Raw genomic sequence first — 26,806 nt, 5'->3', positions numbered from 1 at the left:
AAGTCCAAGTACACTACATCGACTGGATCATCTTTGTCCACATATTTGTTGACCCCACTCAAAGAATTCTAATCGATCGGTGAGGCATGATTTCCCTTTACAGAAGCTGTGTCGACTCTTCCAATGTATTGTGTTAATGTAGGTGTCTGACCATTCTGGGTTTTACTATAGTTTCAACCAATTTTCCTGGAAGTGAAGTTAGGCTTACTGGCCTGTAATGGCCAAGATTATCTCTGGAGCCTTTTTTAAAAAAAAAATCACTATCACATTAGCTATCCTCCAGTCATCTGGTACAGGGGCTGATTTCAGCAATCGGTTACATACCACAGTTAGTAGGTCTGCAGTTTCACATCTGAGTTCCTTCAGAACTCGTGGAGGAATACCATCTGGCCCTGGTGACTTATTACTGTTTCCAATTTGTTGAAAAGCCTCCTCTACTGAAACGTCAATCTGGGTCAGTTCTTCAGATTTGTCACCCAAAGAGTGACTCAGATGTGGGAGTCCCCCCCTTGCATCCTCTGCAGTGAAGACTGATGCACAGAATTCATTTAGCTTCTCTGAAATGGCCTTGTCTCCTTTGAGTGCCCCTTTAGTACCCCGATCGACCGGTGGCCCCAGGGACTGTTTGACAGGCTTCCTGATGTACTTCAAAAAAATATTGCTGTGTGTGTGTGTCTTTTTCTTAATTGCTCTTCAAATTCTTTTTTGTCCTGCCTAATCATACTTTCACACTTGCCAGAGTATTTCCCTTCGTAGGGTTTGACTTCAAATTTTTAAACTATGTCTGATCTCCAGCTGCTTCTTTTACTCTCTTGTGTAGCCATGGTGGCATTTTTTTGGTCCTCTTACTGGTTTTGTTTTTTATTTAGGGTATATATAGCTTGAGACTCTATTATGGTGTTTTTAAAAAGGTGCCCTGCAGCTTGCAGGCATTTTACTCTTGTTGCTGTTCTTGTTAATTTCTATTTAACTAGCCTCCTCAATTTGCATAGTTCCCCTTTTTGAAGCTAACTACTGGTGTGGAGGTTTTCTTTGGGATTCCCCCCCCCCCCCGCCCCGAAGTGTGTTATATATAAATATATATATAATTAAATATATTTAGCAGTTCAGCTATATTCACCTCTTGGACCAGATCCTGTGTGCCTCTTAAGACTAAATCAATATTTGCCCTCACCTTGTTTGTTCCAGGACTAGCTGGTCCAAGAAGAGCTCCAAGATCAAGCTGCAGATAGCGTACAAGACATTGCAGGGTCATGGATTCATGGAGCAGGATCAGAAAGGGTTTCTTGGGTCAGTACTAGATAATCGCCAGCCCTGCAATGGTGCACGAGACTTCATTTCTTAAAGAGACCCCCACTCCCCTGAATATTTAACCATCTTGACTTGCTTTGAGAATCCCTAGACACGGCAGCCTCACATCACTTCATCTTCATGTTGGCTTTCTCAAGCTTCAAAGATCCAAATACATGGAAATGCAAATTTTTGATGGGCCATTGTCTGCTCAGTGGCCGACAGGGCCAGTTTTCATGATGTAATTCCCCCCACACAGTGGAGAGATAACCACAGGCAGGAGCCGGTTATATTGGTGAGGAGACAGCAAAAATGAGTTTCGCAAACTGCCCTGAAAACAAGGACTCAGCTTGTTCAAAGTTAGGGCCCTTTCTGGGCAGGCTCACTATTGCTGCAACTGTGACAGCTGCTACAATGGACGGTCCCTTCCCAGCATGCCCCCACCAGTTGCTCTAGGTACACATGGCGGGCAGGGACTGCACAACGTAGTCTCCACAACCCCTACAGCCCTGCTCTAGCTGTCCATAAGGAGACGGGGCAAACTGTTGTTGCAGGAGGCATGAGTCCTGGAGCCACTGCCACCCATCTCTCCCCTGACTGGTGCCTGCCCACCCAGGGCTGGAAAGCTGGAACTATGCAAGGGCTTTCCTTGCTCTGCTCCCCATCCACCAGCCAGAGGTGTCCAGCTCTGTCACTCCTATCACCAGCTGAGGAGACCTGCCACCTCAGCAACCAAAGGGAGCCCATTCCCCAACTGACCACCCACCTCATTCGAAGAGGGGATCCACTTTCCACTTAACATCCCATAGACAGACTTAGGGAAAACCCACTTCTGCCACCATCACCATTGCTGCTGCTAGGAACAGCTGCCAGATAGGGTTCCACACAGAGGTACAGTACCTCAATGTGGTATTGGTGAGAGGGAGCATGGTGTGTTGAAGGGTACTAAGCCGGGGGGCATGGAGTGGAAGAACTGATTGATTTGGATAAGAGAAGAGTATGAAGACAGAGTTTTGCTGGGGGAAGAGGGGAAAGTATCCAACCCAGGGAATCTTGTAGGTCTGAAACTGAACATTTTTGAAGGAGTCTCTCATTAAAATTTTGATAGCACACCGCTGAACCTACCCCTCTAACGTATGGCTTCTACAGGACAGAGCAGCCTCGAACATACCCAGAAATCTGTCCCTGTTTTTTAGAGGGATGACAGTGGAGGCGAATCTTATGTACCATATGGATATTTCACACGTGGTCTTGCTTACCATTAGCCAAACGGGAAAAGGCACCTTGCTAAGGATTTGTGAGCTATCAGATGTGACAGACTGAACACCAGCACACCACAGGATAGAGTACAGCCATGGTTCATTTACAATGTAGAGATTAACGCTCAGGTTCGCGGCGGCGTATTCCCTGCCGAGAAAAATAACAGAGCAGTAGGTTAGTATTTCTGTAAGTACAGTGAACAGAGGACACAAAATGCCATATCCTATACATGGGTGATTCGCATGAAATAAATACAAAGGGAGATTAGAGTCATCTGACAAACAGCATGCTTTTTAATAGTGGCCAGATTTGAAATTTGGTGAAGTAGGTCATGTTGAAACACAAGATCTTGTCTGGCCTTAAAACCTATTAAACCACTATTTGATCTTAAAAGCTTTATTCACTCACCAGAGCAGATTCCAGCTTAGATATACATAATTCTATCACTCCACATGGTGGTAGTCTGGACACATTTTTAAAAAGCGTCCCTAATTAGGGTGATGTTAAATGAACAGCCATTGCAGATGCCTATAATACTGAAAGGGCAAGTCACTGAATTAAACTGGAGACCGATGTAAGAGTCAGTCATACTCTTGCTCTCCTGCCTGGGTCCAGACATAGATTTATGGGGCTCTTGTTTGCTAACAAAAGAGGTCTCAAGTCTTCTGAGTGCTTGAATCCATTTTTCAAGGGGTTTGCTTCAGAGGTCAGAACAAGACTGGGAGACAAGAACTCTCGAGTTGCAATGCGGATATTGATCCTATCTATGGCCGTGGGTAAGTCACTCTGCCTCAGTTTCCTTATCTGATTGTGACGATTCATTAACACTTTGAAGATGGTCAACACCATATGTAATTATGGAGGTAGCACAAGGCTGTTAATATGATCTGATTATACTGAATATTGAGGGTGAAGCTATACACTCTTGAAAGCAATGCTGGTCATGCCGAGTAAGCACTGCATATACAGTAGTTAGGACATGTATTTTGTGGTAAAGGATGGCATTTCATCAGGGTTGATTCAATCCGTGTGGTCAGTAGCTCCCCAGTTAACGAGTCTGATGTAGGACTGTGGCAATGTCCCTTTGAACCCTATGGTTGAACCCTTCAGTTTGCCAACATGGCAGGTTTGGTTCTTGAGGCTGCTGAGGCAAACAGAACGGAGCCAGGATAATTAGAACAAACCACCGCACAATTGCCGGATGGGCACCCCTTCTCCATAATTCTCCAAGAAATGGAGAATGAACGGAAAGGAGAAAGGGTGGGCAAGGCTTTGCTCTACCCAGAGCACCAGGGGCTACCAGGCAATCGTAAGATTGCTCCTTGTAGCACTCTGGCAGAGCTGGTTCCTCTAGTTCCGGAACGTATGTAACATGGCCTGGTTTTGTTTTCAGCAGTGGAGCAGCAGGCAGTGAGCTTTTATTAACTACATTCATAATACTAGCTGCTCTGTGCAAACGTGGTGTGTGTAGCAGGAAAAGAGGATTCAGTTGCCATTACAGGGTCAACGCTTTAGTAAAAGGAATCCGACAACTAAAAAAGGGGAGTGGTGCATTTGGGCCAAAATTGATGTGGATTTAGAATTTAAAAGCATGTATTAATTTCTACTACAGCAGCACCAAGAGGGTCCATCTGTGCTAGGCGCTGTACGTATGCTGGAGGAACTTTATCTAAATAGACAAGACAAGGGTGGGAGGGGAAACAGCGGCAGAGGGGAAGTGACTTGCCCAAGGTCACACAACAAGTCAGTGGCAGAGCTAGGAATAGAACCCAAGTCTCTGAACAGCCTATGACTGGACCTCTCTGCATCTCATGCACTGAAAGTTACAGGGCATATTTTGCCTTCATTCCTTCCCCATCCCCTTTGGCACAGTGCCTGGATCGATCTACATGTCTGGACAGCTCCCCCGACGCAGCACAGCTCCACACTGGTCCTCAGTGGCAACCCGCACTGCAGTAGCACAATCTGGCCCTTAACCATTTAACATCCATGGGTTATGAACTATCTGTTTTTCAAAAAACAGCATCGGTTACAATGTGATACACTGCAGTTCAGTCATCAGTCCTTACCTACATAACAGGACTTACTTTCCTTTCTAGCTTTAAAATATTATCTCCTCTCCCAAACCGTTTGATTTCCATGTTTTCTTAAGGACCAAGTCAAATTTGGCAAGCAATAAATCCTAAAAATTAACCAGGTCACCTAGGGGCAACACATCCCTTATCTGTTTAACTTTAGCAGCAGAGGTCATTTTGATTCACACCCTATGAAATTCAAACTCCACATACTACCAAGAAGAAAGACGGCATTGGCTAATTAAAGATGAAACGAGGCCGATTTAAATAGGGTCGTTAAAAGGCTGTGTTCAAATATATTGGCACAAAGTAATGTCTGAAAGAACTCAGGAGCTTGGCCTAAATCAGAGGTTCACAGCAGCAGCAGATGAATGAGACGCAAAGGGCGGTTGCTAATCAGGTTGAAAAACTGGCTGGATGTGCTTTGAATGAGTTGCCTAAACTTCCTCTGAAACTGGTATTGGAATGAGAATCAGATGATTAATATTTTGATTTCTAAAAGGCTCCCTTAATGTTGTCACACACTAAACTCCGTGTAAAAAGCTATTAAGATTAGCCACTCTCTCCTTCTGCTTCCATGACCCTCGCTTGGAAATGGGCCAGACCATCATAACATAAATCTCTTCTCCCACAGGATCTTTGGCAAACATACTAGGGTGGCACAGGTATTTAAACTACACAACCCCCTTTATTGTCCAAGGAGTCAGATCCAGGGCTGCCCTTGGTCTAGATTTTCACACAATGGTCCCAGTTTCAATGGAACTGTTCCATGTCTTGGGATCTCACTGTAAATAACTAAAAAGAAATCAGGAAAGATCTTTGATATCCATGCAGCCAGCAATGCTGGAACCAGGGGTGCTGCTGCACCCCCTGGCTTGGAGTAGTATAAACAAACACCAAATACATGGTTTCCATCATAGCACTCCAGCTATACAAATTGTTCCAGCACCCCTACCTGCAACACCATCAAAATATGTCTCAGTGCTGTGAGACCAAGGTCTCCACACCAGCAAGGGATGCTTGTCCTAGAGGAGAACATTTTAACACGGGACATCCCAGGATGCGTCCCCTTTACCATGCTGATAATTAGCAGGTCATAAAACTTGCATAAAGAAACTTCTTTCACGACCACTAGGTGCTAGTGGCAAAGCCTTAACGCAGAGGCCATAACGCAATACATTTTATTCCCTAATATACAGCAGGAGAGAGGGATTCTGTTGAGAAGTCTTTAAAGGCCTGGTCAGCCACCTCACTGCTCAATCCTGTAAACCTTTCTAAACTGGCCGGTTCCCAGAAGATAATACCTGAAAACTGCCCAGAAAGGTCAATTCCTAGGTGGCTCTGCTGGGGACAATGGGCCTGGGGACTGAGGAAGGTTTCCTGCAGCGGGTTGACTAGACTGCAAATGGCCAGGGTCAGGGGGTGGAAGAGCATGCTGGAGTAAAGGGAGAGAGACCGAGGAGGAGCTTCGTCTGAGTTTTCAGCCCTTCAGCACTGCAAGGGTTGAGTCGATTGTCTCGTGCTTGACAAAAATCTTCAAGACGATAACTGTGGGGTTTTTTTGGGGGGGGGGGGGGAGGGAGGGAGGGAGAGAGAAGAGGTTTCTATATACACTATAACTAACTAGCTCTTATATAGCGCTTTTCATCGTAGATCTCAAAGCGCTTTACAAAGGTGGTCAGGATCACTAGCTTCATTTTACAGATGTGGAAACGGAGGCAGAGATAGGGGACATGACTTGCCCAAAGACAGACAGCAGACCAGTGGCACACAGGGGAATAGAGCCCGTTTCTCCTGAGTCCCAGGCTCTAGCCACTAGGACACAGGGATGAGCTCTGTTTCAGCTAGGGCCCTGCTTGCCATTGCCCCTCTCTGCCCCACTTGGACACAACCGCAGCGCAAACCAGCGCTATGGAACGTCGGAACGTTTATGGCCTGAGAGTTTGCCCTGCATCTGGGTGTGTCTGCAAACAATGCCTGTAGGAAGTGCTCAGCATCTCGCTCCTTTCGCGTCTTTCCCTTGATGGTAGGTCAGCCTCAGTTTGCTCGGTGACCCATTGATTCATGCGTTACTTAGCAAGAAATTACAATCCTATTAACCTCTTTTCTTGTACTTTCAGCCTGGCCTGTGTCTTGCTCTCCTTTGCCTGAGGTAGGTGTGAAACCGGGGCTGACAAATTCAAGGGGTCTCCAGTAGGAGACACTAAGATCCTCCCATCATCAAGTGACAACAGGGCACTGCTGCTGATGTAGCTGAGGGGGAGTTTCCTGCTGTCTCCCATGGACTAGCAGATACGATGGGCCCATTAAAGAGGAAAATGGAGTCTGTCCTTGATTGAAGTGATGTTGCCACTATGCTCCCCCCACCAGACAGCAAAACTCCCGCTGGACAGCCAGCTATGTGCCCTGTTAGGTGGGAGCAGTTCTTTGTTGTGGAAGGACAGCAGCTGCCTGGAAGCCAGAAGGCCAAAGACCCGTAGATTCCAAGGCCAGAAGAGACCACTGTGATCACTAGAATCTGTGGGTTGAGAGCCGGGTCCTGGTTCCTGGCTTGACCACAGCTTGAGAGCCCAGCAGGCCTCAATGGGAAGGGGCAAGGGAGCAGCTATATACTTTGGCTTTGCCAAATGCACACAGCACATGCACACAGCAAGTGGAAATTCAGACCAATGAAAGCTGAGGCCCGCACCTGATGTCCTCACTGGTGACCTTAGTGTACCGCAGGTTCAGCTGTTTGATGCCTTTGTCTCTCAAGCGCTCCACGTCTGCTTTGATGTCAGAAGTCTGTTGGAAACCTGGCGCAATTCGCCTCACCAGCTGCCGCCCCGTGTTGGGCAGCCACATCACCTGGAGATACAGAGAGAGAGTCAATAAATGGAGCCATTCTGATTAAAGAGATGATTCTCAAAGACGGAAACCTGTCTGCAGCTGGGAAAGCGTTAGGAACACAGGCTCTGAGCAGTTTGGAGTACAAAGAAGCGGGAAGGACAGCCAAGCTAGAGAGTTTGCACTAATGCTATAATCAGCTTAAAGGGGCTTAAAGCCTCACACGTCTTTACTTGACTGCATTTTGAATGCAGGGCTGACTAGCTGGCAATGTGGGGTCTTGGCACCAGACTTTCAGCTCGAGGGACATGGGTTTAAATTCTAACCCAGAGGACAAGGGATAAGATATTGGAAGGTTTCATGCTAAGATGCACTTTGCGCCCATCAAAACATCCATTTCAGCACAAGAAGGACCCATGGAAAGGATACCAAGCAGGCTCTGGCAGAGCTGGGTAGGAAAAGCTTTCCAGCAACTGGCCAAACTATGCCCAGCTCAAACTAGAATTATTCAGTCTTCACTTCCATCAGCACTAAATCCGTTCAAACCTGGCAATTTTTAGCACTTCCCACTCCGATTTCAAAGCACTGTACACACATTAGTTTAATCCATTAACAATAATAGGTTCTACCCTCAGTCACAAGGTCTGGGCTCGACACAGGAATTACTGGGTGAAAATCTTTGGTGTTATTCAGGAGGTCAGACCAGATGACCATACTGGTCCCTTCTGGCCTTAAATTCCACTAATCAATGAAGAATAACTAATCAATGCTCACCTAATAATGCACCAAAACAGTTTAAAACAGGTTATGCACATTTTCAGCCAGCTAGGCTGGAAATTCTGGAGCAAAGGAGTTCAGTTCATAGAACTAGGCAGAGTGCATCAAAATGGATTTTGTTCTCACTACCAAGGGCTTGTATTTTCATAATTATTTTGCTCACCTCTTTGCATTAGCTCACCCACACAATTGCAAAGAAGGGAGCACGATTCCCCTTGTGATAAAATGAGCTCCAGGAAAGCTGACGGAAATTCAAACAGGCTCACAAAAATAAATAAATAAATAAATATCTGATGGTGTAGCCTCATGGTTAATTGAAACTCGGGTGGCAGCAGTAGTCATTAGAAAGACAGCTTAAAATGGATCCTTCCCCAGGCTAATCATTTCATAAGTGTGATTGCTAAATATTTCCATTTTTCCTCTGCATACAGATGTATTATTCACCTAACTGGAGAGTCTGAAATATTTCACAGTCACAAGATGTTCAGCTGCTTAGCACATCCGCATGTTTGACTGTAAGCTACTTTCAACAATTTAAAATCAGAAGGGAAGGAGGGGGAAATCTCAGATGTTTCCCATTTTGGCTGGGCTGAGCAGATGTCACATTTCAAGAGCTGCCCCAGTGCCCCGAGGTTTGAACCTGGGAAATGGGAATCTTCGCTCTGCAGTAAGCTCCTGCCACTTCCAGCTTCTCCCACCCTGAAAGAATCATTGCTTAAAGGAAGAGAGTGGCTGCTGGGAGCTCATGCAGCTAACAGGGTTTCCTAGGAGCTGGGTCGAGGCTGCAGGTTCAGCAGCTGGAGTGAGTAACTGAGCAAGCAGGACCTCTGGAGCCCTGGGGAGAAGCAGAGGCAGACTGGCAGCTGCTTCTTGGGACAGTGCAGGTGTGGATGGGATTTCTGCCAACAGAAGCTGCCTGTGTGCATGTTTGTTCCTCCTTTTGTTCAGGGAAACAGGACCACAAGCACATTCTGTAAATAAACAGATCACGCTAAGATACCCTGACTCTGCATCACTGATTTCTCATCCAAACCGAAAACACCACCCTGCAAGGTGCCGGATTTTGGGAACCATCTGGCCAAAGGGGCAACAATTCCTTGAAAGGTGGGAAGAGGCAGGAACTGATGGGGGCTTGCTGGAGAGGGAGGCTTCCCTTCGCTTTTGTACTGAAACCTGGCTCTGGGGATTAGCTGGACACACTGGAAGGAGCTGTCTTGTGCTGGAGGAGTCTCACGTGCTCCTGCTGCTGGGCACTTTAGCACAGCCACTCACATGAAGAGGTCTGCGATTGTCTCTGCATCCTACACCCCTGGTGGCAGGACCCAGCACCATTCAGCCTCAGAGAACATTGGGATCAAGCTGTGACGAGGCCTCCTGATACCGCACTGCCTGCATCCTGATTTCCCTGTGTGAGCCCCGGCAGATTGTGTGCTCTGGGGCAGCCCAAATCCTGGTGCGACCCAAACAGCACCCACATTGCAAGAGAGCAGTGCAAGGGAACGAAGAGAGAGGCTTTCTGGGATCGGAACACCCCAGACCGCTGAGAGTTAGAGGATGGACACTATAATCGGGAAGTGAGCAGCATGGTTTCACCACGGCTAAGCACAGAGGAGGTCAAAAGCCTCTACAGCAGAAAGAAAACTGGCCAGAAATCAATCTTCTGCATGGAACCCTGATTTCTCCAGTTACTAAAGCAAACTCCTCCTCTTCCTCTGAGCTTGAAAGAGCCAGCCCACGAGCCTGTCTCCAAAACGCTGCAGGACTTACAGCCTGCTGCTGGATCCCAGAGTCCAGTATGGTTTGCAGGGTAATGTTGATGTAAGTGCTGTAGTATGGATGATCTCGTGGCAGGTCCTGAAAGTTCAAGATCACTGACATGTTGTCCTTGGCGATCTGCAACATATCAGCCAGCTTACAGACCGATTGGTTTGCAGCTTCCAGGTAATCTGAACCCGAGAGGGAGCCAGCAGTCCAGAAGGGGTCACTCTGAAAACAAACAAGGGTCAAAGTTATTGCCATGCATCTGGGGTCCCTGCTGTGACAGAGGTCAGACAGAACTCATTTCTGCCCACGTCGTGGTGGCAATGAAGTTACCTCTGGCAGCTGCCCCTGAAATCTGCCTTGTGACTAGCCAAGCTGCTAGGGAAAGTTGGCCAACACAACAGGGTTTTTTTGCCAGAAAATACTGATTAATTAAAACAGATGTCTTTCCTGGGAAAGGGTCGGTTTCCATTCAAACTGTAGTCAGGAAAGGTTTCTCAGGTCCAGGATGGAATTGCTGGTCAGAGAGAGAGGCAACCCAGACTTCAGAATGCCCAGTAACCAGGTGGCTGGGGGCACTCCCTGGGAAGGTCAGAACCCCAGGTCCAAGTCCTTGCTGTGAATCAGGCAGAGAGACTTGAATCTCAGCCTCACATGTCCCAGGTGAGCACCCTGGTCCCCTGGGTATTCTGTGATCTCTCTCGCTCCTCCCCTCTCTCTCTTGTTCTTCATGAAAAATTTCACGAGGCCTCAGTTACATCCTGGAACGGGAACCATATTTGAAATCTCAGAAATTTTCACAGTGTGGGAAACCATTTCCCACCCAGCTCTATTGATAGGTCTCAGTCCTGAAAGGGAACAGTCAAGCAACGTCTTTCATACCAGGAGGCAGTGTGGCCCCAGTGAATAAGGTACTGAACTAGGTGCCAAGAGAGATGGCTTCTATTTTCAGTTCTGACACTGACTTGTTGAACGACTTTGGCAAATCCTCCCTGACCCTGTTTTCCCATTGGAGGATATGATGCATGCTTACCAGGAGTACTGTATGCAGTTCTGGTCACCCCACCTCAAAGACTATAGCAGAAATAGAAGGGGGTTGGAAATGGGTGAGCAGAACGATCAGGGGCATGAAAATACATTTGAAGAGTCTGGAAACATCTAATTTGGCCCATTTCATAATACAGAAACAGACAGGTGGAAAATTCAAAACGGATGAAGGAAGTATTAATTAGCCCATGGAACTCACTGCCACTAGATATGACTGAGATCAAGAGTTACTAGGCTTCTAAAAAGGACGGGATACTTATATGAATACAAAGACCATCCAGAGTTATAACAGATTCATAGATTTGGTGGCCAGAAGTGACCACTGTGATTATCTAGTCTGAGCTCCTGTTTAACACAGGCCATAAGACTTCCCTGAATTGACTCCTGTTTGAACTAGAGCAGAGCTTTTAGAAAAACACCCAATATTGATTTAAAAATTCCCAGTGATGGAGGATCCACCACAAACCTTGGTAAATTGTTCCAAAGGTTAATTACGCTCACTAATAAAAAATTCCACCTTATTTCAGCCATACAATCTTGTTTTACTTTTATCTGCTAGGGCTGAAGAGGCCATTATAGTAAAGATTGAAAACCGAAAAGAATTTTGGAAGAGATTTAAACCCTCACGCTTCAGGGAATAAAGTTCAGTGGTTTGAGCACCGGCCTGCTAAACCCAGGGTTGTGAGTTCAATCCCTGAGGGGGCCATTTAGGGATCTGGGGCAAAAAACTGGGGACTGGTCCTGCTTTGAGCAGAGGGTTGGACTAGATGATCTCCTGAGATCCCTTCCAACCCTGATATTCTATGACATGGTGATGATTCTCTCCCCCCCCCCCCCCCCCCAAAAAAAAAAAAACCAACAAAAAACCTCTTGCTATGGGGTATCAAGAGGAAGTTTTCCCTGGGGGACAGGTTACCCCATCATAGCCTCCTGAGATGTTTCTTGCCCTGTCCTCTGAAGACGTCAGTACAGGTCACTGTTGGATACAGGATCTGGGGCTAGACAGACCAGTGGTCTGATCCAATCTAGTAGAATTATTGTGTTCCTCTATTTACCATCCTTTCTAAAGTGCTTTGGGACCCTTGGATGAAAAGTGCTATACCTTGGTTTAAAACCGTCTAAACATCATCATCCAACCACAAAGAGTAATGAGAAGGCAACCCGGGGAAACGCTACAAAAAAGGCAGCCTTCGGTGATTGAAATCAAGCGATAGTGCTGACCCTTCAGACCAGCGGTGCCCAAACTTTTCCTGTCGCACCCCCACCCCCTTACCAGTAGTGGAATCAGTCTGTGCTTCCCCCGGCTCCATTACTGCACAGTTGGCTCAGCAGAAGAGGTTGGGTTGAAGGTGGAGCTAAGAGCAGAACTGGGGATGGGGCAGGAGCAAGGCGTCGAGGGGAATTGGGCCTGGGGGATAGAGCAGGGGGGCCAAGCGGAGCTATGGCTGGGGCCAGAGCTGCGGCTGGGTGGTGCTCCTTCTCCACCCCCTCTTGGGTCCTGTTGCCTGCCCCCCAAATGTTCTTCTGCTCCCCCGTAGGGGGGCAGCCCCACAGCTTGGGGACCACTGCTTTAGACATTCTCCCCAGGCAGCCGGAAGCTATGTGGGTGTTGTTTTGTTAGACACCCAAGTAGGGGAACTCAGCGTCATTCAAACAGAATTTACTCGGCAGGCCGAGGAACTGGACAGGCAGAATTACAAAGGGAGTCCATAATTGGTGGCCGCACCCTAGTGACACTGCTGGATGGATGTTGTGGCAGAGGAAATGCTAGACGCCACTAGCGATGAGTCACTTCAGACAGACGCAGAGCTGCCAGTCCCCAATACGCTGTGCAATCTGGAGAGGTTCCTTATCTGACAGTGCAGAGGAGCTGGGATATATATATTCATTAAATCTGAGCGTCACCTTCCATTAAACCTCCATGTCATCTCTATTGCACTCAGCCAAGGGTGAATCTGAGATCAGCCCCCAGCTTTATTAAGAAAGAAATGGTATTTGATAAAAAAAATGGAGTCTGCTCAGAATCCATTCACCCCACCATCTGATTTACATGTTAATCCCCACACAGGAGGCATGGTAAGGGGTCTTAAAAGCGAAATAAAGAGGAAGCACATTGCTGTTGGACTGGTAAATTGCACTAAGGATTTTAAAAACATTAGAACACAAGAGGGTTTTTGCAACATCCCACTGCTGTGCAGAGCGAAAGCAGGATACAACCAAAAGTTCTCATCTTCGAGAGGCTGTAGAAGAGCCTCACAATCAGGAGTATTTTAGCAAGAAAGGACAAGTGCTATATTCTCTGTAAGGAGCTGATTCAATATAAACACAACTCTTCTTTGTCTCTGCCTAACATGGGGATGGAGGAAGCTTTTGACTGATGTGCAGTAACATTTGAGGGCCTGCTAGGAGAACTCACGGCAGTACCAATAAGGAATAATACTTAACACTTTTTTTGTCCTATTTTCTTCATTTTTAAAATGGGGATCTGAGAAACAGTGCAAGTGGCTTGCCCATGTTCTCAAGCAGCTGTGCGGCTGAGCAGCTTTAGAAGCCAAGTCTCTTTACTCTTAGCCCATTGCCCTATCAACCTGCCACCAGCTCCCAGCAGATGCAAATGCAAAATTCAATGTTTGTGCACAGAAGTCAGAGTTTCAGGACGTGCAAACACAGACCAACATTTGTGCATTCCGTTTTAGAACCGTGGTGGGGGCCTCTGGAAGATTCCTTCATTTGACAGGCTGGAATTGGCTATAGTGCTGTGCCCAACAATCAAAACGGCAGAGCTAAGGTACTTGGTGCCGTAGGGCAGAGTTGAATGGGGTTGACAAAGCAGCACCGGGGAAGCCTGGCTTGGTCTATTCACCCTTCATTAAACCCTTTTATTATCGGGACAGCAGCATGCCCATCCACCTGACAGGGTCTGTGGTGTGAACTTTCAACCAATGTCCTGACTTTGGATACAGGGCACACAACACCCTGCCCCCACCCCCTCCAGATGGTAGGGACCCTATCTTCAGTATATGATCGCACGCACCCTTAGGAACCATTTTCCAGCATTAAGCCTCTCCAGGTCAGTCCAGTTGAACATGTAAGAATGCTCGTAGGCCAGTTCTGGAAACACTTCCTCCACGTTAGTTGTCCTCCTGAGTGTCTTGTCGTGCATAAGGAATGGCACCCCATCATAGCTGCAAAGCAAACAAGCATCTCCATTAACCTATGGCTATTAGCTAGCACGTACACAATATTAGAGAAGAACAGATGGTTTCTGCTCCACCCTCTCTCCAGCTTTTCAGACCAGGGTTAAAATGGGGTCAAGATCTCAATTAATTTTGCAGGCCCTCAGTGTTCTTGATTCATTTACAAAGCTACACACACAGGAGAAAAATCATCTTTAAAATGCATTTCAGATACTTTCATCCATTTCAAGGTTTGCACAGCTCCACCCTTAACTTAGAGTTTCTCTTAGGATTTGGTAAACTAACTTGGATAAGAACAAAACTCCCCACCTGAATGATTGCCAAAACCTCACCCCGTTCTACTGAGGCCCAAAACCCTCTGAAAATTCATTCTGAATCCCGTTAATTTTGTTTTAGCATGGGAGGCCCTTTATACATGTGTAAAGCAAATAATGCCTGCCCCGAAAGTCTTACAACCTAAAAATTAGATAGCATTTTGATAATGTTAAAATAATGATAACATTTTCAAAAGCACCTGAGTTACTTAGGACCCCAATTTCCCTGTGTAGGACCCTCAAAGTCCCGTGGAATTTCAATAAGGTTTAGACCATTAAGTGTCTGATGCATAGTCTGTACCGGTGGTGACTTTGTGTAGGGTACGTGTAGTACACGCTGCAGTGAAAAGTGTCTGGCATGGGTGATGCAGCGAGGAAAGTTTCCAACAGCAAGGAGCTGCCTCCCTACTGCCAGAACCCTTTTTTCCACTACCAGAGCCTTTCCCTATGGTTTGGGTGGGTAGACAGCCCTGTAGGGTACCTACCTTAAGGTTCTGCCGTGTCTTTAGTCTACTCGCATAAGCCTTGTCTTGGCTATTTAAACTCATGCTGGGGGGCGTGTAGTGTATGTACTCTACATGCCGCTGTAAGTGTAGACAAAGCCTAAGTCACTTTTGAAAATGTGATTTAGTATCCTGAGTAACCTAGGCACTTTTGAAAACATCACCTCACAAGGAACGAATGACAGCAACAGTGCAGTCGGAATGGACGACACAGGTTGCTGAAGAAGAGTTATCTAGTTCCTCGGGTTTAGTTGTGGGTGTTTTTTGGTGGTTCATTTTTCATTTTGACCTGCTTTTGCCCTTCTGGGACTTGGTTGGGGGCAGGAAGCACACAAATATGGCAAGAGGCACAGTGCTTGTGTTATTTACAAGCCAGTCGGAAGCAGAAGATGCTGGGGGATCTCACAAGAGAGCCTATTTTCACGAGATTCCCAGCCCAACTGCGCAAAAAGTTCCGATAAACATCCAAAGCAAACATGAAATCCAGAGTAACCTTTTGAGATTCACCTTGCCCTAAACGGTCCAACTACTACTACTCAGCAGTAGCATAAAGGGTTTAGGCCACAAAGAGCTCTCCAAACATGAGCTGGCTACATTTCACAACGACCCTGTGAAGTACAGGAGCAGTATTCCCATTCCACAGATGTGAAAACTAGGAAGGGGATTAGGAGACTCGCCCCAGGCCATAGATGGAGATAGTGTTGGGGCTAGGATTAGCACTCTGGTTCTTAATCCTGTGGTCACATTACGCCTGCCTGTCTCTCATTACATTATGAACTTTTTTAAAAAGGGAACTAACCATGGCTTTATACCTGAACTTACTGAACAATTTTGTTGAGGATGTAGGAGCCAGCCTTACTATCCATAGTTGTACCGGCTCTGCAGTGCTAAAACCGGAGTAACAAACATCCATATTTTGGTCAGAAAAACCAGATACACTTGTAATGCAGACCAGGCAGCAGATGAGCTGAGCTAAGTTGTTATTTTTATGAAATTGCTTTTCTGACCATAATAACCACACACACATTTCCTCTGAAGATATGGGTTAACCTAGAGAGGTGTGCTAGATTCAGAGTAAAATATATTGAAGGCAGCATCCATACAAGCAGCTGCAGAGGAGCGGGCAGATACCATAAACAGAATTTTGCCCCATGAAGTAAAATAGCCGCATCTATACAGTGCCCATAGGCCCCACCCAGGTGTTTAACAAACACTTCAAAAAAGATGACAGAAGTGTGGCAACATTAAAAGAAAAAGAGGGATCCCACAGAGGTTGAAGAGCTGTGGATGGGAATTCTTTGCTGTGGAGGTTTGAAATCTATCTCAGAGCAGTGCAGCAAACTCTTTTGAAAGAATAAGGCTCTAGACATGATTTTCGCAGTGGGGAAGACATGTTGGGACAGCTGTTCGTCAGGAAGCTGCTGCCACGCTTCTCCAGTGATCGGCTGGCCTGAGGTGCGGGGGGTGAAGCCCTGGAAACGGCTCGGGGTATCAAAGCACAGATCCCCACTGGAGTGAGGCTCAAGAGGGAGATCTTGAATATGGACAGGGTTACAGTGAAACCCATTTGAACCTAATTGGGAGTCTGCCTTGAGCTGGGAGCGGTACAAAGACCTACTTTAGTTGACAGAGCAAATGCAGTCCCAGCTTCACCACTGCCTGCAGAAGGCCCTTATCTGAAATGTCACTCAGATCTAGTTTTCTATTTCTAGCAATGAATTATATAAACTGCCTTTCCACCCAAAGCAACACGCTGACAGAGCACCAGTCCTGGCTAGAAGCACATCATGCCTCGACATCTGAAGGTCTTTCATGGGGTTTAAAACTGCCGAGCAGACACGGAATGAAGTGTGTTGAATGCTTAAGGTAGACAGGAGCCTACGACTCAGTACATTTCTCAGCACAGTGTACTCAGACCCTCTTTAACCACCACAGTGCCATGCAGAAACCCTGCGTGGCCTTTAACATTCTCTCCCCTTTCTAATCCCCTCCTGGGCCCCATCCAGGTGTACTGTCATTTGGAACGCATGGGCTAAGTAGCACCATACAAACATGCATAGGTAAGAAAGGCACTGCATGTATAGTGGAACCCTGACTTTATAAAGATCTTACAGGATGCATTTTATGAATCAAGGCGGGGCATGATGTCAAGGAAACATGCAGACTCCACGTTCCCATGGAGGTAGGGGAGACAAAAGCTTTTCAGCTGAAGTACAGATCAGGGTTCTCCTGGAGGGGGCAGTGGACACAGGACTGCCATTTCAGCAGGATGATCTGGTCCAGGCTCAGGGTGCTTGCGTGATACTTTCAACTCCGCTCTTCCATAAGGTTGGCTGACTCGGTTAGAATCATAGAATCATAGAATATCAGGGTTGGAAGGGACCCCAGAAGGTCATCTAGTCCAACCCCCTGCTCAAAGCAGGACCAATTCCCAGTTAAATCATCCCAGCCAGGGCTTTGTCAAGCCTGACCTTAAAAACCTCTAAGGAAGGAGATTCTACCACCTCCCTAGGTAACGCATTCCAGTGTTTCACCACCCTCTTAGTGAAAAAGTTTTTCCTAATATCCAATCTAAACCTCCCCCACTGCAACTTGAGACCATTACTCCTCGTTCTGTCATCTGCTACCATTGAGAACAGTCTAGAGCCATCCTCTTTGGAACCCCCTTTCAGGTAGTTGAAAGCAGCTATCAAATCCCCCCTCATTCGTCTCTTCTGCAGGCTAAACAATCCCAGCTCCCTCAGCCTCTCCTCATAAGTCATGTGTTCCAGTCCCCTAATCATTTTTGTTGCCCTTCGCTGGACTCTCTCCAATTTATCCACATCCTTCTTGAAGTGTGGGGCCCAAAACTGGACACAGTACTCCAGATGAGGCCTCACCAATGTCGAATAGAATAGGTATGCAAAGCGACCAGGATCATCCCCAACACACAAGCGATTATTTTGCTTCCAATGGTATTCTCTTTGCAACAGTTTAGAGTAATTCAAAAGTGAATTCATTAAGGGATTAAGCCGCTATCAACCCTGATTTGTCCTTCAACACTGCAAAATGACCTCCCGTTACAGCAGACAGGAACTTCCATTAGGGTTTAAATCTGTTTGCTGTCAGACAGCGATTGCAAAAGAGAAGCCCTGATGTTCAAACTCCACAACCCACAAGCCTATCTACCGCAGAGATGCCTTTCAGATAGAATAACCCACCAAAGAGGTTTTTTGGGTGTTTTTTTAAATACCAATTATGTGTCTCTCTAGTGGGTTAATTTCAAGCTATTTCTTAGCATCAGATATGAATCCTGATCCACACTATATGCAAACGCAGTGTCATTATTAGACAAGCAAGAGAAGGTCACTTTCAGTGCAGGAAAATGAAACCATGAGAATCCACATCCTCCCCCATGCAAAGAGAATCAGATTTAGTATCTAACCTGACAGAAATAAAAAGCACCCTCTCCAGGATTCAGCCTGGCAAGTGTGGTTAAAGCCCTGGGAAGGTACTAAAGGGAATGCCTTTTCTGAATGTGGTTTGCTGTACATCCACAGCCAAAGTGGAAGTGAGTCCTCTCCTGCTATCCCTTCCCCATTTCGCCCTGCCTCTATTCTCCTCTTTCACTTCCTTTTTTTTTTTCTCCTGTGCCCCATTCGTCTATTCCACTTCATTCATTTCTGTTGCATGCAAATTGAGGAGAAGTCAGCTGAACAACATTAACCATAACCACTGTGATACTCTCCCTTTTTATATCTTCCACTTAACAACCTTCAATTTGGTCCAAATGGGCAAGTTCAAAGACAAGCAGCAGGAACTTTAGATATTTGTCTGTGACTTGTATCTTCTAATTCAAAATAAATATACCACCTAACCTTTCATATAGCTGGCCGGCCTCCCTCCCTCCCTCGCTGCTGCTTATTCTTTATCACACACAATGCTGCACCTGGCCTTAAATTAGCTCCTTGGGGCAAGGGCGGTCCTTCTACTCTGTGTTTGTACACAGCGGTTCTACTATGGGGCCCTGAGCCTGACTGCTGCTGCTAGGTGCTACCGTAATAGCGGTCGTACACAATCATCCTTAAAAATGTCCCTTTCAAGTTTTGCCTCCCACTGTTTGCTCCAACTGAATGGAAGTTTGTTGTACAGACTATGTCCAATCTGCTTTCTGCAAATGTGCACATGTTGGATGTCTATGAAAAAAACATGCATACAATATTTATATTAAAGAGATCTAGGAGGTCTGAGAAAATTAAATGCAGAAAATTGCCCTCTTAGACATTTTTTATGTGAGAATAACTCCACTCTTTCAAAGACTCCCCCAACTCAGCCTTGCCAAGTTCTAGAGGGTAGAACTGGTTTTTTTTGTGGGGGGTTAGGTGTGTGTGTGGGTAAACAGGCAGACACAAATCTAATTACATTTTCTGCATCAGGGTAAGGGAAGGCAAAGGGATTTTGCATCTGGGCTGGTAAATTCTCATGACTGTTTTAACTCGGGTGGCACTGTACAACACAATGAAAAAATTTAGGACTTTCATTTTCCTTCCATGCGACCAGAACTTCATGATAGCCAAGCTCTTTACAAGCAGGTTCCACTGTACTCCTTTGGAGAAGGCAGCCAGACTAAGGCAAACCAGCCCCACGTTACCTTATTTCATCATAATAAAGCAAACTATAAGATGGCACCCTGTCGTGAATTTTGGCCCTTGATATGAAGATTAGTAGAAAGCCTGGTTTCCTTTATAATTTAATCCCTAATCATTGTGCCAGCCAAATGACTAACTTACATACTTTATAAATAGCAGCATATGAGAAGATACGAGCACACTCTCCAAGAGGCCCTTCTCAGAGGATGCCACAGTGGAAAACTTAAGTGGCAAAATTCAGATCTGGAAACAAAACAAAGCAGATCTAGGGATTTGGGTTGGACCGGTCCCTAAAGAAAATCATTGCACTTGAAGCAAACAGTTACACAGACTTGCCTTATCGCTACATCAGCTTGCACTCCATGTATTTTCTGCTCCACTGCTTTTTGGAAGGACATCAGAGTGTTTTCTGGTGCCAGCTAGGGAAGAAGCAGTGAAAAAGTTTATTAATAAAGTAGCAATGTTTATAAATCCCCCTTTCGGTCAGCCACACATGACGCTGCAACAACAATACAACAAAAATCAAAATACTTACAGGAGATCATTAAAAGGTTGGAGAGAGACAACAAAGCAACATTACTAAAAAAAAATATTACAAGACTTCATACAATGTACTCAGGGAGAATCATGTAATGTTACTGGAACACACTGGCTTGGGGTAGGATGTGTAATGACTACGGCACTTCACAGATGGAACTAAATCTGCCCAGCATCATGGTTTAAATCTGCTCGCTGCTAACAGATATTCTCCTTTACTCAGTGGGTAGGGGCCAGTTCATTGGTAGATCTATACTGAATGATCATGATGTGCACCAAAGTCCCAGTGAGCTCTGGATTTGCAGTCATACGCTGTTTAAAAGGTTTGGTAACATGTACTGGTCAGCTGCATTGGTTCTCAAATTGTGGTTTACAGAGGACTGATGGCCTGCAGAGTGTTTGTTGGCGTGCCCATAAAGGCTGGCTGGTTACATGGAGTTGGTACCCCGCAGTCACAGCTATTCATGGGTGCTGCAAGTAGGGGTGCTGCCGCACCCTTTGGCTTGAAGAGGTTTCCATCAATGTACATGCTGTTTTACAAAAATAAGAGTAAGCCACAATGTCTGTCTAGAAAATCAAAGACAGACTAGTCAAACAGACAAAGAAAGGGGGAACACCCACAACTCTCACCACATGAGTCACATGAGGTCAAGATAAAGATAACTATTTCAAATACAAGTGCAATGTCCAAAGCTGTCAGAAGGGGGCAGCATTCAAGCAAAGATCTTGGTCAGCCAGCGCAAACATACCGGTTACCCTTTGCTAAAGCACTCCCTGCTCTTGCATAGCTTCTCATGTCTTACCGAGTAGTTCGGGTTTCATTAAAATGAACAAAGCAAGCTAATCCTGTTTCCACTGAGCATCACTTGACAGTCTCTTTCACAGGCTGCAGTCACTCACTCAGAAACAACAGGCTAGGACCTGCACAGACAAAGTCTGAGCTCGACCCTACATGGGGTATCTTAAGAGAGAGAAATGCAAGGCTGGTGTATGGACACACTGTCTGAGTTAGGAGCTATTGTGAACACAGGCCTCACATCCACTTTTTCAAGCCTACTTAAAAGGCTTCTGACCAGAACAGGAAAAAACCAAGCTGTACGAACGATACTATAAAATTCTAACTATGCTAATGTAAAAAATATAAAACTATTACCCATAGCTATTTACAGGAGATCTAAGAGAAAATCTGGAGAAAATCTGTGGACATTGGGATTCCACATGGCAGTAAGAAGGAACTGGAGAGGTGCTGGCCCCCACTGCCTCTTATACCATTGGTCCAGAGCATGTGTGGGCCAGTGGACACTACTTGTTAGACTCAGGTACATGAGGACCAGCACTCTAAGAAAAATGTGGATTCTGGCAGATGTTTTTTCTGCCCAGTCATTGCACTTCTCTCACTGAGCTAAGCACAGTAGGAGTGACTAGAAATATAAACTGAACTGCAGCATCAAAAGGCAAATAAGAAATCATATCCACAGTGATTATAAACAAGTTGCTAAATATTTCCATTTTAAGCAGTGAAGCTTCTCTGAGGCTCTGTCTATGGAACACTATAAAAAAAACAAAACAAATTAGACTAACTCCACAGCACAGATTCCACAAATCACCGCGTTGGTGGTTGTTATTATCAAGTTTAACTTCTAGGAGAAACCACGACACCAGGACCCATCCACATGGACACTACACGACACCCCAATATCATCAAGCTATCAAGACACCGGGAACTGAATTAGCTGTACTCTCCAAGGGACCGAACGTCTGATGTGGAGACCTGGAAACATTCGTTCACCAACTCTACCTCAAGGAATTTTCACAACGAAGACATCACCCACAGCTACCACGTCGCACCAATAGTCACAAGCAAAAAAAATCCACTTATCAGTTAATGGTCAAATCAGCAGACAAAGGAGGCACCATTGTAGTCCTCAATCATGACTAAGGCTAAGATTTAGTCATAGGTATTTTTAATAAAAGTCATGGATAAGTCACGGGCAATAAGCAAATATTCACAGACCATGACCTGTCCATGACTTGTACTATAAATACCCCTGACCAAATCTTAGCTGCTCTGGGAACCCCAGGGAGTTGAGGGGGGCATGGGCGGTGTGGAACCTAGAGACACCGTTGCTGCTCCAGGGGCACCCCCGGGACCGTTGCTGCTCCGTTGGCCCCCAGGGCTGCTCCAGCAGTGGCTGGCGCATCTGGCCCCGGGGCTGCCCCATCTGCTCAGGTAGCCTTGGGGCCAGCCGCACTGGCCACTGCAGAAGTCAGAAAGGTCCTGGAAATTCAATCCGTGACCTCCATGACAGACTTGCAGCCTTACTCATGATGAGCCCACCAACAATTCTGATACCATCTACTACAAAGAACTGAAAGAATACCCTACACCATAATCCACACAGGAATTTAAAGATATCATCAAATTCTTCCCCAAACAATTCTAAGAGACCTTCTACAAACTTCCCAAGATACACAAGGGAACCTAGGCAGACCCATCATATTTGGCCACGGCACTCTGACTGAAGGAACATCAGGACCAAGGGAAACCATCCTCCAAAAGGCCATTTTCCTCCAGGCCACAACTAAGTTCTTCCAGAAAATCTGCAGCATTAACTAGCTCCCTCAGAACACCATCCTTGCCCCTATGGAAGTCAATTTCCTAGACGCCAAACATCGTTCACCACGATGGTATTGCTGCCTGCCTCAGATATCAACACCACTCAGAAATCCACTGCAAACATCTCCAGACTCATCCATTTCATCCTCGCCCACAACCACTTTACCTTTAACAACAAACACGCTGTCCAAATGATGGGAACAGCCATGGGTACTAAGATGGCTCCCCAACATGCCAACCTGTTTATAGGCCACTCCCTCACAGATTTCCCCCACACCTCAACAGCCACCACCCATCCATCACACTCTCTCTAAATTAACACTCCCACACTAGCATCAGCTTCTGGGACATCACAATCAAATTCCACAAGGGAAGCCCATGGCTCACCACACTTCCCTCCACAGATCCAGTAACCACCCTAGACACACCAAGAAATCTATTATCTACAGCTAAAAGAAAAGGAGTACTTGTGGCACCTTAGAGACTAACCAATTTATTTGAGCATAAGCTTTCGTGAGCTACAGCTCACTTCATCGGATGCATACTGCGGAAAATACAGAAGATGTTTTTATACACAGCTAAGCACTCAAATACCACAGAATATGCTCAGAAGAGAAAGTCTGGGATACACATCTCCACACACTTAAAACCACTTTCACTAAACAAGGACACTCCACCAGAGAAGTAGATCACATCATGGAGTGGGCCACCCAAATACTCTGGGAGAACCTGCTTCAATACAGAAATAAAATCCCCTCTGATTGCACACCCCTCATTGTCACCTACCACCCCACATTGGAACCCATATGAGGAAGCATCAAACAATTACAACCTGTACTAGATGGGGACCCCATCCTGAAAGAAATCTTTCCTGAATCCCCTCTTTTGGCCTTCAAATACCCTCCCAGTGTTGCCAAGCTCATCATCCGAAGCAAGCTCCCCACAGATCAGGACACACCAACTCAAAGCAGCAACAGACCCTGACAGAGCAACAGATGCAAAACCTGCAGACATCTCTCTCTACTGCTATAATGATGAATAATCCGATAACATACTTTTCAAGATCCCCGGGTCCTGCACTTGCCTATCACAACATGTAGTGTATCTCATCCAGTGCACCAAATGCCCCAGCAACAACTACGTGGGCGAAGTCAGACAATCACTGTGCTCTTGAAAGAGCTCACACAGAAAAATTATATAAAAAAACCAGCCTGTCACCTGTGGGTGAACACTTTTCACAAAGACAGGTTTCAGAGTAGCAGCCATGTTAGTCTGTATCCGCAAAAAGAAAAGGAGGACTTGTGGCACCTTAGAGACTAAAGAATTTATTTGAGCATAAGCTTTTGTGAGCTACTGCTCACTTCATCCGATGTCCCCTAATCAACAAAAACGATTAAGGGACTGGAACACATGACTTATGAGGAGAGGCTGAGGGAACTGGGATTGTTTAGTCTGCGGAAGGGAAGGATGAGGGGGGATTTGATAGCTGCTTTCAACTACCTGAAAGGGGGTTCCAAAGAGAATGGATCTAGACTGTTCTTAGTGGTAGCAGGTGACAGAACGAGGAGTAATGGTCTGAAGTTGCAGTGGGGGAGGTTTAGGTTGGATATTAGGAAAAACTTTTTCACTAGGAGGGTGGTGAAACACTGGAATGTGTTACCTAGGGAGGTGGTGGAATCTCCTTCCTTAGAAGTTTTTAAGGTCAGGCTTGACAAAGCCCTGGCTGGGATGATTTAGTTGGGGATCGGTCCTGCTTTGAGCAGGGTGTTGGACTAGATGACCTCCTGAGGTCCCTTCCAACCCTGATATTCTATGATTCTATGGTCTCCCTCAACAGGTGTGAATCCCTTAGGTTTAACAATCTGTCCCACCTTGTATTTAGCTTGGACGATCTGGTTACTTTCTCCAGACCTGAGGAAGAGCTCTGTGAAGCTCAAAAGTTTGTCCTTTCCACTAATAGGAGTTGCTCCAACAACAGATATTCCCTCACCCACCTTCTCTCTCTATCTCAAAATTTTCCCAAGGCGGAGGTGTCGCTGAATGAATAAGGTCCTGCACATACTGCAGACTCCCCGTTTAAGCACCCCACACGAAGTGAGAACAAGATTTGTCTGTGTGGATGAGAAGAAGCTGTGCTCTGCTCTTTACCAAGGCTAAAACACTAGTATGGGTTTTGTTCGGGCCTACCCTCAGGCAAACCCAAACTATGTTCTGACACCAGTATGACTAGGAAACGGTAGGCTTTGTAGTACAGAGGGGGCCCAAAACTGAATGGCCAGGGGAATCTTGGTCTCCATGGGGACGAATTGTAGGAGGAGATGCACAAAGGAAATGTAATAAAACAAGCAAAGATTCCAATGCTGCCAACCATTCTTCAAGAGTTTCTACAAGGTACATTGAAGATGACTCACAATGTAAAACGCACAACAGCTTAGACTGAGCCAAATGAAAACATATACGTGGCGATGCTGTGCGCTGATACAATGGCTCTACTCCAGAAGTAGCTGCGCTTCAGTGGTGAGTGAAATGGTTTTTGTATAAATAAAGCTCTTTAGGGTCCTCTGGTCTGAGAGGCCCTAGAGCACATGCACGGAAGAGGGTATGTCAGCCATTTTGAAACTTCCAACCGGACATTGGTCATTTGGCCTCTAATAATACCCACACCTGTAAAATGACAGAGATCAAAGCTTACTAAGGAAACTGTTTCTTTGGGACACTGTCTTGCTTTGTCACCTGGTCATACAATACTGGCTGTCTATAGGTTGTACTGAGCAGCATATCAGATATAGTGTATTTGGGCCAGGCTGACACAGACACCATGGTGAGGACTGCAGTTTAAAGCTGGGATATTCACTGAAATTCGGGAACCTGACTGCCTTAGACACCTTTGAAAATCCCAGCATCTGTGCTTAGACAGAACCAGTGCTGGGTGAAAATGCAGTTTCAAGCCACGGAGAGATTTTTGCAGAGCTGTTTCAGTTCCTCTGGGGCTTGCAGCATTCAGTTTCACTTTTAAGGAACCAGAAAACTCAAAGCAAAAAACTCTGTAGAAGCCATGTTTTGTCTGGCTGCCGGCTGACCACCCTGCAAAGCCATTGGTTTCTCAAAAAAATTCAACTCAGAACCACAAATCAGCTCAGGCCACAACCCAGATTCACCAGCTTCAGGAAACCTAGATTTGTCCCCACACTCAGCTCTAGTGCTAATGCTGGACATTCAGAGGAACAAGCATTTCACAACTCAGCTCCAGAAATGGAGGTTGTATAGCCAATACCATCAAAATTCATTATTTGCTACTCTGCGGTGACTGCGATCCTGTGGGATCTCCTGCTAAGGAAGATACCAAGTCTACAGCAAGAACCTGGGGTGATGAACCCTAAATGTTTAAAATGGTGCCCACTATGCACTAGATCCTCAGCTGGAATAAACCATCAAGCTCCACTGAAGCCAACAGCACTGTGCTGCATGACAACAGTGGAGGATCAGGCTCTAAAGGCAGTATTTCTTGTAATTCCAATGACATATAACTTGAAGTGCTACGAAGCTGGGCAATGGCTGGTCTATGTAACCACGTGATCTCCTTACCCATTACTCTTTGCCTCTCTAGCTCCCTTTTCTTCTTGTGTGTGCATAACACTCATTTGTTGATCTAATTTCAAGCTACTCTAAGCTCTCCAGGGCAAGGACTGCCCCTTCCACTGCATGTGTGCGTGTGCATGCAGGATCTAGCTCAAACCACGGCCTGTCATGTTGTTATTGTCTCTCTGTTCCCTTGTATGCCCACATCCGTATCCATCAGTTGTCCCTCATCTCATATTTAGATGGTGAGCTCCTTGGAGCTGGGACTGTCTTGTGGCTCTGTGCTTATATAGTGCCTGGCAAAATGGGGTTCTGGTCCCAGGGCTCCTACAGGAATACAAATAAGTAACAATGGGGTACTGCTCCTGATTGGAGCCTCTGGGTACCACCACAAT

At 46.0% G+C, this 26,806-nt stretch overlaps 1 protein-coding gene across 4 annotated transcripts in view; it reads right to left on the bottom strand.

Annotated features, from left to right (window-relative positions):
- The window catches only part of GDPD5 (glycerophosphodiester phosphodiesterase domain containing 5), a 339,945-nt gene that overhangs the window by 20,206 nt on the left and 292,933 nt on the right, over positions 1-26,806 (bottom strand). For all 4 annotated transcript variants that reach the window (XM_084616709.1, XM_084616707.1, XM_084616708.1 and 1 more), the window contains 5 exons: positions 20,015-20,097; positions 14,071-14,221; positions 9,996-10,214; positions 7,315-7,472; positions 2,550-2,697 (listed from right to left, as the gene is read on the bottom strand). In XM_084616709.1, coding sequence (XP_084472835.1) covers positions 2,550-2,697; positions 7,315-7,472; positions 9,996-10,214; positions 14,071-14,221; positions 20,015-20,097 — 759 coding nt within the window. The remainder of the gene's footprint in view (positions 1-2,549; positions 2,698-7,314; positions 7,473-9,995; positions 10,215-14,070; positions 14,222-20,014; positions 20,098-26,806) is intronic.

This window comes from Lepidochelys olivacea (genome assembly GCF_965140295.1).
Source record: "Lepidochelys olivacea isolate rLepOli2 genome assembly, chromosome: 1".
In the NCBI taxonomy this organism is placed as follows: Eukaryota; Metazoa; Chordata; order Testudines; family Cheloniidae; genus Lepidochelys; species Lepidochelys olivacea.
This window is presented reverse-complemented; position numbering and strand designations above follow the sequence as displayed.